Below are 18,969 nucleotides of genomic sequence, written 5' to 3'. Positions count from 1 at the left end.
CACGTGTGCTAAGTTCTTCTATAACTGAACACAATGAATTGCTAGATTAGATGTACACTTTCTTACCCTAAACATTAAGATCGTTAAACCCTTGGTAAGGGTCTGGACAGAGTATGTAGACTCAAAAATGAGGAGCTCATCTTTACAGAAAGTGAGCATGCAGAAAAAAAACCTAAAATAACACACCTCAAAGAAGTTCTTCAATACTTTGAATAAAATTGAACATTAAATTTCAGAGCTACAACACTGGCTAATATAAAGACTGTCTCCAGTTATTTGTAGTATTCCAGTAATAACTGGCAAACATTAAAAACCTGGTAGGATTTCATACACTGTACTGTCTTAAATCAGTAAAAGTTGACTATAAAAATCATACTTGTGCATAGTAAGATATATGGCTCTCAGCAGAGGGAATCCGTTCCTCTTTTCTTATTGATTTGTTCTGAAGAGCAGGAATGACGGGAGAAGGCTGCCTTGAAAACTGCAAGGAGGAACGCAAGACTGAAACCACATTCCCATAGATTCTGAATAAGGTATTATTTTGGAAAGGAAGAGTTTTGTTAATATTTTTCATTTGACAGAAAAATGCTTTTGCTTATCGCAACTGAATTATTTTTGTATTTAATTTGCTTTCAACTCTTAACAGTATAAAATTTATAAAATTTTATAAAAATTATTGCATGTGATTTCATTTTCTACCTATAGTAATTTTAATACTTTTTTTTCTATGACATAGGTTTTTTTAATTTATGGTAAAGTTACATATCTTTTTTTGCCCCCTAGACAATTCCATTGTATTTGTCCATTTTAGAGAAATGACATGCAGAATTTTCTAGAAGAGGAAAAAACAGTTCTGTAATTTACTTAGATTTTGTCCATCAGAATTCTATGTGATGGACTTCTTACATCACCCAGCTCAAAAGAAAATAATTATATTACAAAGAACATCACTGTTAAATATGAACAATCCTCCAGTCCTTCAAATTATATAAGTTTATTTTTATTTGTATTTGGACCTCAGCAAAAGCAGGCCATAGTACTTCACAGTAGATATAAAAATCAACTACAGAGTGCATCTTTTTCTTATTTATCTTGTTTTTACTATTTTTTTAACACGTACTTGATCAACAAGATAAGTTTCCACTGTACTATGTCTGATTTTTCAATCAGCTGTTCTGTGTGTGTGAGCTAAGTGTACCATAACTTGATAAACTAAGAGGCGAACAACACTGAAGGCAGAGGTCTAAGAAATCATGCAATTTCTTTAAAATACAATTATTTTTAAAAGTCAGGGAGAAGTATTTGTATCTTAGAAAGTCACTGATGCATACCATCTTCTTTTCCTCTTCCATCTTTTCTTTCTCATAATATTGTCTAAGTTGTTCTTCTTGCTTTTCTTCTTTTTCTTTCCTTCTTCTTTCTGCCTCTTTTTGCCTCTCTTCATCTAATCGAATTATTTCTTTATTCTTCAATCTCCGCTGTAACATAAACACTATTAGTACATAAAAAAGACTCTACTTCAATAAAAGTTTTGCTTTGGTTTTCTTTGAGAAGTTAAAATTACACATCAAAGTGATTAGTCTGAAACAAAAAGCATATTTCATTAGGCTGACTTCAAACATTCAAATTAAAAACTATGCCATGCAAATATTAAACATCTGCAGTCCTGCCTCTGCTAGCATCATTTAACAGAATTCATAATAACTTCAATAAACACCAGTTTGTGTGCCCAGATCTGCTGCCAGTTAAGGTTAAACTGTAGGAGTCATTTCCAAAAATTCAGATTCAAACAAAACATACTGCAAACGTGTACCACCCTATCACAAGCCCACAGAGAAAATTATCATCCAGTCTCAACTTTAGTTTTGTGTTAGTTAGCGATGATACCAGTTAGCTTCCTACTTTATAACTATACTATTATCCAGAAGACAAGACTCATCCAACTAACTTGCTCATACTAGGGAAGAGAATCTAGAATGCAAGCCCAGCGTTCTGTGTTAGAAATCTTGAAGTCCTACATCCTCAACTGATCCTTGATAATCCCACAGGGTACTGACAGATTTTTCCATCTCTGATGGCCTTGTGTCCTTTACCTACAATTATTTATGAGATTCTGAATTACGCAAATTCATTCAGTTGACGATAAATAAAGCTTTTGAGTTTGAATTAAATTGCAAGTCTACCTCTACGAAAAGCTTTAATTAGATTTGCTTGGCATTCTTCCAAAACAAGCTGTATTCTTACCTCAAAGATATATCCTGCCAATTCAAAAAAAGGCTTTAAGAAATCTTCTTGTATAGCTACATTCAGAATACAAATAATTCCGTAAGAGCTAGATGTAAGAGGCTAACAAACAACAAAAAAAACCACTTTAATTCACCAATTTGACAAAGCTTTTTTTTTTTGGCCTCACAAACAATTTCCTTTAGAAAGGAGAGCACCACTGTATTATAAAACTATACAATTTTTCTTAGAAGAATTAACAGTACTTCAAATTGGTAGTACACCATAAAGACTGAGAAGAATGTGCTATTTCATACTGACAATTTTCTGCCTCTCCTCTGGCTAACGTAGACCCATTTAAAAACAAAGACCAGTTCATAGGACACTTCTCAGTTTACCTTCTTAATCTACAGGACAGATATTACAAAGGGTTAGTTTAGGATGAAAAAAGTCAAGGTACGGAAATACTACACCTCCTCCTCTTTCTTTCTTTTCTCTTCTTGTTCATCTTCATATGCTTTTTGAATTCTCATCCTCTGTTCAGCTAATCTTTTTTCTTCTTTTTCTTCTTCCATTCTAAGTTTTTCTCGCTCTGCTTCTTCCCTACGTCTCTTTTCTTCAATCTAGAAATAAAGCAAAGAAGTATTCAATTGCCAATAGCCAGCAATAATCTGATGAACAACTTTTACCATTGTGATCATCTATGGACTTTTGCAGTACCTACTTGTGCAATCAAAGATTACATGGAACAACTGAAATAATTCTAGGGCCAGACCTACATTTCAGCCTCAGAATTCCTTTGAAATGAGCTGGTATTTTGCTATTCCTTTTTGGCCACTCTTTACTGAAACACCCTCCAGTAAGAACACTAATTACAAATGCTACTAAAGCTTACTCTACTCCACACGTGCTGGAATAACACTTTTCTTCACTGATTAAATAATGGAAGATGGGAAACCAAAACAAAAAATACATAGCAATAATCTGTTTCCTTTCCACAATTACAACATTTTTAGATACAGCACTGACTTACTGAAGCCAAAGGTCTGCCCATTCTTTATTCTTTTTGGCAGCACTGTACATGGAAAAGGCCTTGATCTTTTCTTTTTAAGAGATCCACATCAAACGACCACATGACATTCACACTCTTTGAAATTATCTAGGACTATCTTGATATTGATATTTAATTCAACTGACATTTAAGTCTTGTGACATAAGATTATATGCAAAGTATTATGGACAGAAGACAGAAACTGCTAGAATAACAGTCACATTTTATATACCCATCAATAAATAGTTACATTATTATTCTCTCACTGATCACCATTTCCTTCTGATGAACGCACGTTTGTAGCATGTAGCCTTCCAAGGGCAAACATCTTTGTTTCTTTACATATTTATGTACGTAAACTTGTACTGTACGCATCATTTGAGAGCTCAATACTGTATTTAGATAGCTGCACTCAGGGGAAAAAAAAAGGACAGAATCTAGATTAATAAAGCCAACTATTAATAGCATCACTTTTACAGGCATTTCTTATGTAAGGCAAAAATCTGAGACTATATATATATATATATGTATGTCTTAGTCCACATCTTATGTACAGAAGTGGCTATGACTGAATAAGGTCTTTGGTCATCAGTGATGATTTTCTTTGACTGTAGTCTCTCTTTTTTAAAATTGATTTAACAAAACGATAACTGGTGTGTGCATTCACCTGTAGACGAAGAAAGTTCTTGTATGACTCTTGTCGCTTAAGATGCTGTGGAGATGGTGGTTCACCAAACACATTACCTCGGGCAAAAGGAGAGGTCTGTGCAAACGTAAAACCTAAGGAGGCAGAGAGGGGAAGAAAAAAGTTATAGATAACGATTAAAGCAAATTTAAGACAGCAAGCCAGAGTGAAGAAGAGGGAATATATGAGACACTTGTTTCAAAAGTTAGTTTATGACAGCCATAATTCAAGGGTATAGCTGAAAACAATAGCTGTGATTAAAAGTTCATCCATTGTCTGCCTAGAATACTGTCAGGTTTTAACTGCTCAATTAACAATGTCCAAGCCAGCCGTCTTTTTACAAAATAACAGCTATAAAAGTCATATATCCTATATCTAAAAATGTTACCTCTAAGTTAATTCAAATAGCAAAGATTTTACATCCCATAACTTCACTGCTTGCAATTACTCTGACTTAGCACAGGCAGTTCTGTTCCTTAGGTTTATTCACTCTTTAAAAACAGAAGATCCTAGCAGAACAAATTTTTAGGTAAAATAGCAATGGATGCTACAAAAAGCAAAGCCCAAAACTGGCAAATCAAATTTTAAGCCGTCAAAAAATTGAACTCTGCCAGTGTAAGGTGCCTTCCACACTATGAATTTTGAAGTGCCAGGTCTCTTTCAGCTCAGTTTCCTCCCCTGTATTGGAAGCCACACCACTGGCGAGAGGTTATTAAGTTATTCTCAGCCCTGAGTTATGAAAGAGTCATAACCATACAGTCCCAAAAGCCCTAGAAAGGAGGATTAACTCAGATACCACAGAGAACAGTTTTTGCAGAACAGGATTCCTGACAGGACGTAGAGGAGAAAGGAAGTAAGAAAAAGAAGAGTAAGCTGTCTTAACTCTTCACCTGACACAGCACATTCTTCGTTCATATCATGTCTGCTTCAAAGGACAGTGCAAGGACGTGCAAGAGCCACAGCTCCACTGAGCTGAGATGGATACAGCAGTAGCTGTTCTCATGTTTCCCCTTTACTTTACTTACTTTACTTTACCTTTTACTTTTAAAAGGCATGGACAGAAGACAGAACAAGTTACTATGGAAAATATCGCAGAATGAACTTACTGTGTACCAGCTACTATCCTGCAAGATCCTCTTTAAGGGGATGGTGTAAAAAAAAAAAACAAAAAAACCCAAACACCAAAAAAAAAAACCCCACACCACCATAAACAAAATGAAGCAATGAAAACCAAAACCTACACAAAGCCACTTTACTGCCTGACTAATCAAATGGAAAGTGTAGGACTATGAAGTTCCCGTTGCTGATCCACACCTTCTGATCCCCAAATAAGCAATCTAACCAGGGGGTTCTTTGCTATTCTGCTTTATCGACCTTGCCTGTTTCACTTCCTACTAAATGGTTAAATATACAGCATATTGGGGAGAAAGAGGAAGAGGGAGGACAGAGGGAACAAAAAACCCCGATTCTACAGCCAGTGATCAGAACACTGAATTGCAATCTTATGAAGTAGATCCATGCCCCAAATACCATGTAATTTTTTTTTTTTTTTTTTTTTTTTTTTTTTTTTTTTTTTTACACAAAAATGCAACAGTTCAGACCGGAGAAAGAAAAGCAGCACCTAAGCTGACTTGAGGAGACCATCACCAATCCTGACCATTGCCCATCCCAAACTGGGGAGAGTTCTGGAGTACCACAGTTCTCTCATTTAGATGTCTAACAAAACATAAGAAGAGAAAGATGAACTACTTTTTAAATAAGAAAATAAAATAAAATCCCTAAAATTTGGAGGCAGTGCACAGGGCTGCATATGTACCCTATTTACCTGCAACTTTTTAGAACTTGTTAACCTAGTTACTGTACTGGTTTCATCTTAACCTATAACATCATACATCTGCAGACTTTCCCCCTGCTTTTATTCTGTCTTCTCTCCTTCTATACTCTTGTGTTTTACTGTATCATTTAAAAGTAAAACAAACATGTATGAAGATTTGATTATATAACATTGAACCTGGAACTGACTGTTCAGTGCTAAAACACTTATTATCTATCATAACTGACAAGACAAATAAGAAAATACATTATTAATGCACACAGTGACAGCAATGAAGAAGTTCGCGAAAGAAGCATAAAATTGACTTCACAGGTAGAGAGAACTAACACTATCACAGGACTACAAGAAAGGAGTAAAGAAACTAGAGAATTTTGATTACTAAGACCTACGAATAATTAGAGCTGTAATACAGTATTCTTAAAAACCTGCTATTTTATTTGTAGATGCTTCTGTGTTCTCAGGTTTCGGGGAGGCCAAACTTAGGTCAACAGATACAATAGCCCTTTTATCTTCATATAGTCTTGCCTCTGGGTTATGATATGCATCTTCGTTTTGCTTGTGCATCATATTCAAGTCCGCTAAAGGAAAGGGGAAACAACTGTTTATAATATTTTATTCTCATAAAAGGCATGTTCACCATAGATTCTCAAAAATACAGGGATTTTGGAGCAGACTCCACTTTTCCTGGGCATACCAACTATGGGAACAAAAAATTTAAGCAAAGACAAGAATATAGAAGCTATAGGTTAAATACTAGTCATTAGGAATTCACTGATTAAAAGATTTATTTTGTCTGGTTTCTTTTGACAGGAATGAATCTTCACAGCAAACCTCCCCTCTCCCCCACCCCAAAATGCTATGAAATGGAAAGATAAAGAGCTCAAACACAAAAATGACTGACAAGTCTGTGCTGACAACCATGTATTTAGAAACCACCCCTTCTTCCATTTCCTTAAAGCCGTAAAATACTTTTAAGTTTAGTATCAGTATTTTAAGTACTGAATCTCTATTTGATTACTCTTAAGGGCAATAAGCACAATGACCATTAAAGTGTATTTTGGTCTTCAAGTCTTCAGAATTAACTCAGGTGCAGATGTCTGTATTTAAGAAAACAATGCCATCCAACATTTTCACCAAAATCTAGATGGTGCCTCTCAGTTACCATAAAAGTCCTGATCAAAGATTTTACTTTCAGCTCATTTTGAAGTATTCACCATACTATACCTAGAAGGTTCATTTCAAGACAAAAGCATACGACAGTTTTCAGATTATCTTTTTAAATAGCGCTTCTGATAATTATGAATTACTGTAGTCATTTAAGCACAAAGATTCCAAGAACTTTAAATCACATCCCTCTCTGTAAAGCAGCCTTTGCATACATCTGAGTCTCAAAAGCTACTTACAGACATTTTCAAGAGGATAAAAAGACAAGTCACACTGCATTAAAAAAAGAGGCATGGCAGAAACAGCATGTTATGTTTCACAACATTTGACTCGTAGCTTATCCATCATGCTGCTAAACTATGGTGGGAAAAATAACTTTACATGTGTAAATCTGGAAAATAGGCTAAGAAAATTCTTTCTCGTGGTTCCTTATTTATAGGCAGAGATAAGCTTCTCAGGAAGTATATACAGAGCTCAGGCTAATGCAAGCAACATAGTTGGTGAGTAAGCCAACTAGGGAAGGGGCCCCGCGGGACCTGTTGTTTGTGAACAGAGGACTTGGTGGGTGATGTTATGGTTGGAGGCCATCTTGGGCATAGTGACCACAAAATGATAATAGTTTTCGATTCTTGGAGAAGTTAGGAGTGGGGTCAGCGGAACTGCTACTCTGGACTTCCAGAGGGAAGCCTTTGACCTGTTTAGAAGACTTGCTGACAGAGGCTCTTGGGAGGCAGTCCCGATGCCAAAGGAGTCCAGAAAGGCAGTACATTCTTCAAGAAGGAAATCTTAAAAGTGCAGGAGCACGCTAACCCCATATGCCAAAAGGCAAGCCAGTGGGGAAGAAGACTGACCTGGCTGAACAGAGAGCTTTGGCTGGAGCTCAGGAAAAAAAAAAAAAGGAGAGTTTATGACCTTTGGAAGAAGGGGCAGGCAACTCAGGAAGACTACAAAGATCACATGAGGTTATGCAGGGATAAAATCAGAAGGGACAAAGATGAACTAAACTTAATCTGGCTACTGCCGTAAAAGGCAACAAAAAAGTGTTTCTATAAATACATTAGCAACAAAAGGAGGGCTAAGGAGAATCTCCATCCTTCATTGGATGCAGGGGGAAACATAGTGACAAAGGATGAGGAAATGTTGAGGTACTTAATGCTTCTTTGCTTCAGTCTTCAATAGTAAAACAAGTTATTTTCCAGGTACCCAGCCCCCTAAGCTGGAAGACAGGGACAGGAAGCACAATGAAGCCCCCATAATCCAAACGAAATGGTTAATGACCTGCTACACCACTTAGACACACATAGGTCTATGGGGCCAGAGGGATCCACCCGAGGGTACTAAGGGAGCTGGCAGAAGTGCTCACCAAACCACTTCCCATCACTTACCAGCAGTTCTGGCTAACCAGGGAGGTCTCAGTTAACCCTAAGTTAGCAAATGTGACACCCATCTACACGAAGGGCAAGAAGGTGGATCTGGGGAACTACAGGTATATCAGTCTGACCTCGGTGACAGGGAAGGTTACGGAGCAGATCATCTTGAGTGCCATCACGCAGCATGTACAGGACAACCAGGTGATCAGGCCCAGTCAGCATGGGTTTATGAAAGGCAGGTCCTGCTTGACTAACCAAGTTATATTCCCCAGGGCTTAGTATTTGGGCCAGTTCTGTTTAATATCTTTATCAACGATCTGGACGAGGGGATCGAGTGCACGCTCAGTAAGTTTGCAGATGACACCAAACTAGGTGGGAGTGTTGATCTGCTTGAGGGTAGGAAGGCTCTACAGAGGAATCTGGACAGGCTGGAGCGATGGGCCAAGGCCAATGGTATAAGCTTCAACAAGGCCAAGTGCCAGATCCTGCACTTGGGTCACAACAACCCCATGCAACACCACAGGCTTGGGGAAGAGTGAATGGAAAGCTGCCCAGCAGAAAAGGACCTGGGGTGTTGATCAACAGCCACCTGAATATGAGCCAGCAGTGTGCTCAGGTGGCCAAGAAGGACAACAGCATCCTGCCCTGTATCAGGAATAGTGTGGCCCAGCAGGACTAGGGAGGTGATTGTCCCCCTGTACTTGGCACTGGTGAGGCCACACATTGAATACTGTGTTCGGTTTTGGGCCCCTCACTACAAGAAAGACATTGAGGAGCTGGAGTGTGTCCAAAGGTGGCCAACAAAGCTGGTGAGGGGTCTAGAGAACAAGCCTTATGAGGAGCAGCTGAGGGAACTGGGGTTGTTCAGCCTGGAAAAAAGAAGGCTGAGGGGAGACCTTATTGCTTTCTACAACTACCTGAAAGGAGGTTGTAACAAGGTGGCAATTGATCTCTTCTCCCAAGTAATAGCCAATAGGACAAGAGGAAACAGCCTCAAGTTGCGCCAGGGGAGGTTCAGATTGAAGATTAGGAAAAATTTCTTCACGTAAAGGGTTGTCAAGCACTGGAACAGGCTGACCAGGGAAGTGGTTGAGTCACCATCCCTGGAGGTATTTAAAAGACACGTAGCTGTGGCACTAAGGGATGTGGTTTAGTGGTGGACTTGGCAGTGCCAAGGTAGGACTTGATGATCTGAAAGGTCTTTTCCAACCTAAACACCACTATGATTCTACACTTTCCTCTGGCCTGCTCTACTCACACCATTATAAAGCCTAGAGAAAGCAGCCAAACACTTAAATGCAGTGCCTGAAGCTAGGCAGTGTGAACACCTCTCTCTGCTCTGGGGATAAACACAAACCTGGATCCTCAACACAAGCTTCTAAACTTGTTATTTGGGCACACAATCTTTAAAAAGCATTTAAGCTTTATCCCCTGCCCTCAAACTACACTGTGAATTTAGACGTATGTTGCTCAGGTATCATAAAACTGAAACTAATTATTTATATATAAACTGTTATCCAGTAAGTGTTCCATGCTTTGAAAATTATCGTATTGAAATTTATCGGAAGACATATTTTAAAAATCTAATCAGATTTCATCATCATACTCCAGTAACAAGAAAATCAATTTGCTTCACGTGAGAAATGAATAGTTTTAAAATTTTAAGACTGACTCACTTTAAAAGTTACCACTTCTAGTCATTTTGGACCATAACTACTACCGCTTCCACTAGTGTATTCAGCTTTCCAAAAGAGTAAACTACCTGATACCCCTGCATGCATATGAGGGATGCTTGTCTCAAAGACCCCTCTTCACTTCCTCTGGGTAATTCATTAGGTATTCTCTTTTTTCCCAGAATAATTGGAAGCATTCAAATTCCTGGGGGTGGGAGAAAGAACAAAAAGCGTCCAGTCCATTTGACTTATCTTAAGTGAGACATCATTAAGCGGATTTCCGAAACTGTTCTATAGACTATGTGGGAGAGTGTTCAACAAAAGAGGATCTATGGCACTTAAGTTAATTTAGCGTTAATAATTTTGTTTTGAAATATACAAATCTAATTGCACCTACCGAGTTCTATTTTTATTTTAGATAAAATATTGTTTTAGGGTTCAGTAGGAACGAGAATCAGGAATCTGAGTTTTAATCTTACATCTATCTCCAATTTACTGGAGGGGTGGATGAACAACTTGCCCCACTCACAGCCATCTCCCAGCCCACTACAGTCCCATCTTGTATAAAACAGCACTTGGAAAAACATAAATCTTAAAAAACATTACTGCTGTGTGACCGCTATTTATATAGCCATTTACCAGCAGCATTACTTGGGGAAATTTAAATAGTCCACTTAGCTTTATATATTTATTCAAACACGCTTCCATTTTCCATGTCCCAAGTAAGGCTTTCTAAGCCTAGAAGCAATTTAAAAAAAAATACAAACAATAAAAACAACTGTTCCTGGAAAATGTTTAATTTAAAGTCTTCACAACAAACTTCAGCATATTTGTATTGCAGTTGTTTCTAACAGCTTGTTTTCCTCCTTCTCCCTTTACTATTGTGTTTTGAATTCATATCACGTGTTTCCCATGTTCAACTTGTACTCTTTGAACGATTCTACTGAAATCAAAATAATTACTCACTTAAATATTCCTAGAGCGTATCTGCTTGAAACAAGAACTTCTATTTGTCGATAAAGGGCTACCAGTGTCGGTATAACATATCTGAGTAGCAAGGAATAACATATCTGAATAGAACGTTTACAAGAGCAAGAAAACATCAATCTTGAAAAGACAATCCATAATTTTGGCAAACATACTTATCAGATTTCCTTTTGCATCTCTGAGAGGAGCACCACCACCACCTTTTCCCCAGGGGTTGTAATTCCTCATTTCTGCTTCTAACTTGGCTTCATAGCGTTCCTTCTCCTCTCTCTCTCGTCTGCGTCGTTCCTCTCTCTCTCTTATCTAAACCCAAACAAACCAAAGCATGAAAATATCACATTAAGTATAATTTTAATGAAAAGTTAACAGAGCAAGGTGAATACTGTAATTCCCCATTCCACCCATCTATATCAAGCAAACTGCAAACATTTCACTGCCTATACTGCAGACAGTGCATTGAATACTGCTGTCAAAACGTGCATGTACAGTTGTGCATCATCACAGAGAAACATACTGTAAGACTTCTAAGTTCCAGAAATGTTCACAGCAGACACCTGCAGCAAAGTAAAGTCCCATATCCTTGGATCTTGTGATACAGAAGTTCATACTGCCTGAAAATCAAACAGGCAAAATTCTACAATATCACAGCACTTGCTTCTCTCAACCTGGCATATTTTGTTTAACCAGAACTTAGACTAGAGATGACAGGAGATGAAGAAAGACTCTTAAAAATAAATGCCTTAGTAGAATACTACACGATTCTATAATGATTCATGAAATAGTTTTCTGCAGCAATACATGATGATGTATGCAAATAACACAGAACTGCTCACGTGGCTTGTTCTTCCTTTTCTTCAAAATAAGGCTAAATTTATATAACTAAGTCTCCTAATAATTTAATGTAGCATTTATAAAGATAATAGCTGTTAAAAAAATCCAACTTTTTTTTAAAAGCTTTTAAACTATTAGCTATTATTTATGTAGCTGAAATCTATTAATGTATTTTTTCTTAAGTTTATTTCTTCTGTGCATTAGATAAACATTTCCCTTTATCAAGCAGTCAGACAATTTCATAAGACATATAATGAGTCAACAAAAAGACCCATCTAGTCCTGTCAATTATTTACAAAAATGGTCAGTCAGGTTTACCTACAGGAAAAAAAAGCAGAATACATTCTGTTTGCTTTCAACCCATAAGCAGCAAAATAACTTTGAAAGACTGCGTTGTGTCATGTTTATTAGACCTTTATGTCAAATTGTGCAGTCTCTCATATGGGAAGATAAAATTTACTTCTTAAGACTATAGTAAGAAAATGCCTTCAGAGAAGAGCAAGCGCAACATCAGACACTATTCCTAAATATTTATTTTACTCTTAATTTGAGCTTGATTGGCAGCCTCTCCTTTATCCCTATGCACAATCACAATTAGAATGAGAATATTTTTATAACAATTATTTACGTCCACTGAAGAAATACATAAAGAAGAATAAGATAAGAAAATGTTAGTGACACTGAACTGGGTTCTAGCAAAATCTCTTCTGAAATAACATGTCTTATCACGGTCAAATATAGTTAATAAATAAAAACTCCCATAAGATGCAGCAGCAAAAGGCCACTAAAATGAGTAAGGGACTAGGATGTCTACTGGAAGACAGGAGACATGAAATTTATCTATTCTGTCAAAAACGGAGCTGAAAAGAGATAAGACACCACCTACGAGCATACTAGAGATAAACATTAGGGAGGCTGTAGAATTAGTATCCAAATGATCATGAAGAATTTATTGAAATTAGAGTGCTCCTAATAATTAGAGCAATAATGCCCAAAAGCAATCTTTCAGTAGGAATATCAGAGCAAACCGACTCACTGCTTTTTGTTCTGCAATAAATTATATAATTATTGCAATATAGTATGAAATTATTAAAATAATTATATAATTATAAAAATAATTATATAAAACTCCATGCCTGGAACTAATCTGTTTACTGTCAGTCTTTACATTCACTCTGCCTCTGACAAAAAAATCGAAGAGTTTACTGTCCACCTGAAATGCTAAAATGAGCTAAAGCAGGGTCAGAGAAATAGGAGGAAGGAAGTGATGAAGGGAGGGAGAGTTAAGATAGCTTTTTACTTGTAAACTAAATAAATATGTTTGAAAGAGTACTACAGTTACAACCATTATATGTTAAAAAGTAAAAGAAGAAAGCATCAGCTTTACCACTCTGTACCTGCTGTTGTAATTCTTGTTGATAAGATAATGTTGCCTCTTTAGAAGGCTTTGTTTTTTCTTCAGAAAATACTCCTGTGCTTCTTTGTCTGTCTCCTGTATTCTTCTGTCCAAAGTTACTTCTGAATTAGAAAATCAGACATATAAAAGGAAAACATCACAGGGTCCAGAGGGGGTGAAATTTAAAAAAAAATTGCTTGGCAATTTATAATCTCAAACATTTTAATAAATCCATATAAAAACAGGAGTTGACTGAATTATTGTTCAGACAGAAATTCTTAATTAGAACTATGAAGAGTTGTCTTTAATGGACTTTAATTCAAAGGCATATCCGTTTTCAGCAAAATACTTGCAACATGAAAAGCGTATCAATACAGATAAATAAAAACCAAGAATATGAATACAGATAATACTTACACAGATTGCTCTGCCGGGGCTTGGCCTAAAGGAGGATCCAGATTAGGTGTGGGCTGCATTCCCATCATACCTGTACCATCTACATAGTAAAAAAAAAAAAAAAAAAAATTACTATTTTAACCCTTGAATGCTCAAAAATAAACATTTGCCGTTACTTAAAAAACAGAACTCACTGTTCAAGCTCTGTGACTGCAGAATTACAAACAGGACTCTCAACTTCTATAACAAATGTAGCTAATCATTAATGCCCCCTAAAGCAAGAAACACAATGCCAAGGTACAAATCTACTTCTTAAATTCAATTAAATCCCTTTTAAATTTACAAATGTCTTCATTAACTTATTCTACAACAAATTAACAAAGAGAAATAACTTTGCTTGATGTAACACTTCTCTTCATGCTTTCCAAATTGCCCTCTGTTGTGCGGAGAACCCCACTGCCTCCTGCAGAACTACAGCACATTTGGCATCTGTACTCGAAGTGGGACCTGCAGCACTCCGCCGCAGCAGGGCTTGACATTACTGGGCATACTACTGTTTGCGTTCAAAACAGTACAAGATGCATCTCTCAAACAATTTCACACTTTCAAATTTTAAGCATTAGCAATGTTCCAGTTTGTGACAACAAACCTTTAGACAACCTAACTCTCATATGTGAATTTTAAGTATTAATTTATTTAATACTCTATAAACCATAAGCCATTTTACCCAAGAGGTTATATGATACAAGGGTAATAAGATTACAAAGAAAAGGTAAAAAAGGTGTCTGGAAAAAAAAACACCACCAAAAAACTAACCCAAACTTTCTCAAACATTTCAAGATAGGGAGAAATTTACACTGGGGGAAAAAAAAAAAATCTCAAAAATTTTCTTCTTAAATCTCTAGCATTCCTGAAATTCCCCAGTTGATACAAATCTCATTTAAATCAACCGGTAAGGGTTATTCTTTTAAGTTTTTTTTCCTCCTTTATTTTAACTTGGACCCCACCTGGAGTACTGCATCCAGCTCTGGAGCCTCTAACAGAAGGAGGACATGGACCTGTTGGAATAAGTCCAGAGGAGGGCCATGAAGATGATCAGAGGGCTGGAGCACCTCTCCTGTGAGGACAGGCTGAGAGGGCTGGGGTTGTTCAGGGGAGGGACACTTTATCAGGGAGTGCAGCGATAGGATGAGGGGTAGCGGTTTTAAACTGCAAGGGGGCAGATTTAGATTAGATATTAGGAAGAAATTTTTTACTTTGAGGGTGGTGAGGAGCTGGAACAGGTTGCCCAGAGAAGCTGTAGATGCCCCATCCCTGGATGTGATCAAGGCTTGGATGAAGCTTTGAGCAACCTGATCTAGTGGAAGGTGTCCCTGGCCACAGCAGGTGGGTTGGAACTAGATGATCTTTAAGGTCCCTTCCAACTCTAACCATTCTATGATTCTGTAACTTTTCTATGAAGGTAGCACAACAACTTTTTAAAGTTTTTTTTAAAAGGAAAAAAAAACAAACACCACACAATCCCGTCCCTCCACACACATCCCAGTTGTTTCACTCATGAAATCATCATGAAGCAGTCAAAGGGTAGATTAAAAAAAAGACTTCTTAAAATAAAAAGTTCAATTACTACATACAGTTCCTTTAAAATATTTAAAATTATATCTGAAATTGTAACAACACCTAAACATGTAATCGACTATAATATGATTTAAGCAATTTTAGAAGATAATGTTTTGATTATCAAAACTATAAAGAAAATTATCTGGTAGGAGTAAAGGCTAAGTAGCTGAGACTAGAGCTTGTTCAAGCAATGAACAAGATTTCTGGAAGCCATAGCCCCTTTTACAGTTGGAGAAAACCACTTCATTCAAAACTAGTATTGAGAAAAGACTACTTTTCATTCAACACACATCTAAGAAATGGATTTAAATTGCTGTAACTAGATCAAACTTATTCATCATCTAACTAGATTAAAAGCAGTTACCTGAATCACTCTAACAACCAATCCGCCTAAAATCATCAACTTACAATATGCAAGATTGGGATCCAAAGGATTCCTAACCCCGTAGAAGTAGTATGCGTCATCATAAGGTGTTCTATAGTTGTCTGTCAAAACTGGTGGTGGAGGCGGTGGCATCGGCACAAGCCTTAAAGAAAAAAGGAACGCAATTTTTTGTTTTGTTGTACAACTGAAAAGAGAGATCATTAAAAGAAGAAAGAAAGGAAAAAAAGAGAAAGAGAATTCACTATAGAAAAACTCTATATTTAGCTCAGCCCAAGACCTCTCATTAGTGCCATACAGGAACAAGGTACAAAAAGCCTCAGTAGGAAATTAACCTTCCCTTAGGGAGTAGTACATGAACGCACACTATTTCAGAGATCTAAAGAACATAAAATAAGCATGCCTTATTTAACTGGTTCAGTTACTGATACTTACTGGTTACATCAGTAACAGTAAATAAAATGAGCCAAGGATTAGTCTCTGGTCAAAGGGCAAGTGGTACAGCACAGCTCCAGCCACATGCCTAACGCTCCTTCTCTCTCCCAAAACAGCTTAGTCTCAACCACAGTGTCTAGTGGAAGCTGTCCCTCACCTACACTACATTCCTGAGCTTACCCCTGGGAGATCGCTTAATTAACAGGGGCTAAAGCCATGCCATTCTAACCAGCCTTCTAACAATACAGACACTGCTGGGCACGTGCCCCAGGTACCCCCACAATGTGGTTCAATATTACAGCCATGGACATCATTTCTACAGCACAACTCTCATCCTACACAAACAGCCACTGAGTAGTAATAACATGCTTATCACTAAGCTTATTTAACATGCAAAATGAACGTGACGGTGAAGCACCTGGGCGCTGCTATTTCACCAAGAGTGCTGGCTAGCCCCCTGTGAAAGTCTTCATTCACTGGAGAGGCTGAAGGGACAGGCACCGGAGTTTGGAAAGCCACCCTAGGCCTTTCAGGAGGTACATTCTCTACAGAAGCTCTCGCTGTCAAGCCAAACTGCTTCAATCTATTTGGCTGAAGGGGGCAAAAAAAATAGAAAAAGAGAAAAAAAAAAAAGCAGTTACTTTGTTATTACTAGGAAACATTCTGAACCTCCATTTAGGCTGTGTTAAATACTTCATTGGGTCCCAACTAGCTGTTCAAATTTCTCATAATTGCATTTTTTTTCTCCCAAGGAATTACTGGAAATCTAATACTATAAGGAAATCCAGAGTGTTTATCAGATTTACAAAATCCAGCCTCTGTGGCAGGTTTCAGGAAGTATATGGTTCTAGTTACTATCCAGGATAAAAATAGTATTTCTGCAGTTGTCTGCAGTACAGGTTATCTACAGCCTGTGGTTTCTTACACGGACAGTATTATCATATTATGCATAGGAAAAGTTTCTAAAATACACCCCACCACCCCAAAAACTAAAATAGCTCATAATCAGTAAAAATAAAAACAAACACACACTGAGACTTTTTCCAATAAACATTTCCTTGCAATATTGTTATTTCATTTTTTGGGTTCCTTTGATTTTATTAGCTTTTGCAACCCCAACAATTACAAAATTTTGTGGAGTTTTTTTTTTTTAAAGCATCAAATGTTTATTGATAACTGTCAGCCTCAGAAAAAAAGTCAAAGGCAACATGCAAGTAACACAAAGGCATGCAAGTCGGTTAGTTTCAGAACTATCCTATCACACCCAGAAAGCCCTTATACCAGCTGCTACGCATAAACATTTTAATGTTTGTTTAAATGAGTCAATATTATAGAAGACCAGAAAAATTTCATATATAAGTAAAACAGATTTTGTTTCTGAATTCGCTGGTCCTAACATTGTAGGACTTCCGTTAACATGCATTCACAGAAAGTAATACCAGCAACCAACTAACTGTTAAATATCTAACAGCAAACCATATACCCTACAATATGGAAGTATTTCAGCAAAATATTAAATCTTTACCTCCTCATCACTTAGCTGCAAGACAGTATATACAAGGCAGTTAGTACTCACCAATCATGAACTACAGCATTAAGATTCTCAAAATCTACTAGACATGAATATTTGTTTATAAAATTTAACTTCAAATTTCTAGATGTGAATACAAAATTAGATAATAGATATGAGCTACAGCAATTGAAAATTATAAAGCAGTCTACAGACTATATTTTTTTAATTTGTCTTTTCAAATCCAGTGTCTTAACCCTGAGAACATTTAAAACAGCCTTTCTCACTAACGAGTTCGATGTGAACTGTTCCCAAAGTGCCTCAGATTTCAGCTCTGTAGCTAGTTTCAGATGTGACTATGGTACTCAGCTCATCCTGGGGATTGTTTTCTTTTAAACAAGCAGTATATACAACAGTCTGCATTTATGGATTCTAAATCAGGCATTGCTATTTAACCAACCTGTAATTAATCAAGAAATCTACCTAATTAGAATCCCTCCCTGAGAGGCAATTTAAAGCTAACGGTGACTGCTGCATAATGAATGTAGCAATTCTACTTAATTGAAGGCTTTCAGCTAAATTAATGGTTTTAAAACATTATACATGCCCTGGACTTGCTCTGGATATAATTTTGTTCCTACAACAGGCACTTTTCAGTCTCCCGACTGTGATGCGTATGGTATATAGAGTGCTTCAGCACAGCATGCTTCTGCCTAGTCAGCTTTGATTAGACAAAACTGTTTACACTGACCTTACAGCCTGCTGTGCCGAAAGAGGCGGCATCCTCTGCTCAGTTTTTCCTCTTTTCCTGCCTGGCTCCCAGCTGTACGCTCCATCCCTCTCCCTTTCACCATCTGAATCCCTGATTAGCCAACTGACCTCTCTAAGCCAGCTAGAGCAGCAAAAAAGATACAGATTTTTGCCAGTTAACCAAGCTGAATCGGTTCGCAAGAGGGATCAAACAAGCACCACAGATACTTTAAGCAGAGAGGGCAGGAACATGCAGCCAGGCCACTTGTCAGTATTCTCCCTCCGCATTTAGGAGTAAGAATTTTGGTTTAGTTTCGTTGCTTATCTATGTGCACTCTCAGTCTCCTGCCTCACACGCTGATGAATAGCATCCTAGAGCTACTTTTTCTTCATTTTCTACAAAATAAGAGCTCCTTCCACCTCTGATGAACTCTCCAGAAACGGCACAAGTTTCCTTCTGTGTTGTAGCCTCCCTCAAAAAAAGCACCATTGATAATTTAAACAGGTAACCAGTTAAATTATTAAACTGTTTATTCTTCCTTGAGAAAGTTACCCATCCTACATCTCCAACAGCAGATCTCGACTGCACCCAAGATGCAATGGCTTTGGACACTTCGCAAACGCACCTGCAAATCATACTAGTTCTGTGACAATCGGTCTGC

At 37.3% G+C, this 18,969-nt stretch overlaps 1 protein-coding gene across 13 annotated transcripts in view; it reads right to left on the bottom strand.

Moving 5' to 3' along the window:
- Window positions 1-18,969, bottom strand: part of CSPP1 (centrosome and spindle pole associated protein 1) — a 66,527-nt gene that overhangs the window by 18,869 nt on the left and 28,689 nt on the right. For 8 of the 13 annotated variants that reach the window (XM_063327002.1, XM_063327003.1, XM_063327001.1 and 5 more), the window contains 11 exons: window positions 17,573-17,587; window positions 16,466-16,638; window positions 15,639-15,757; window positions 13,632-13,710; window positions 13,216-13,336; window positions 11,143-11,290; window positions 6,219-6,371; window positions 3,942-4,054; window positions 2,697-2,846; window positions 1,332-1,478; window positions 377-481 (listed from right to left, as the gene is read on the bottom strand). In XM_063327002.1, the coding sequence (XP_063183072.1) occupies window positions 377-481; window positions 1,332-1,478; window positions 2,697-2,846; window positions 3,942-4,054; window positions 6,219-6,371; window positions 11,143-11,290; window positions 13,216-13,336; window positions 13,632-13,710; window positions 15,639-15,757; window positions 16,466-16,638; window positions 17,573-17,587 (1,323 nt within the window). The remainder of the gene's footprint in view (window positions 1-376; window positions 482-1,331; window positions 1,479-2,696; window positions 2,847-3,941; window positions 4,055-6,218; window positions 6,372-11,142; window positions 11,291-13,215; window positions 13,337-13,631; window positions 13,711-15,638; window positions 15,758-16,465; window positions 16,639-17,572; window positions 17,588-18,969) is intronic. The other 5 variants (XM_063327004.1, XM_063327013.1, XM_063327011.1 and 2 more) reach the window with 3 other exon arrangements.

This window comes from Chroicocephalus ridibundus, chromosome 2 (genome assembly GCF_963924245.1).
Source record: "Chroicocephalus ridibundus chromosome 2, bChrRid1.1, whole genome shotgun sequence".
Lineage (NCBI taxonomy): Eukaryota > Metazoa > Chordata > Aves > Charadriiformes > Laridae > Chroicocephalus > Chroicocephalus ridibundus.
Note: the sequence above shows the minus strand (reverse complement) of the source record. Positions and strands in the feature narration are given on the sequence as shown.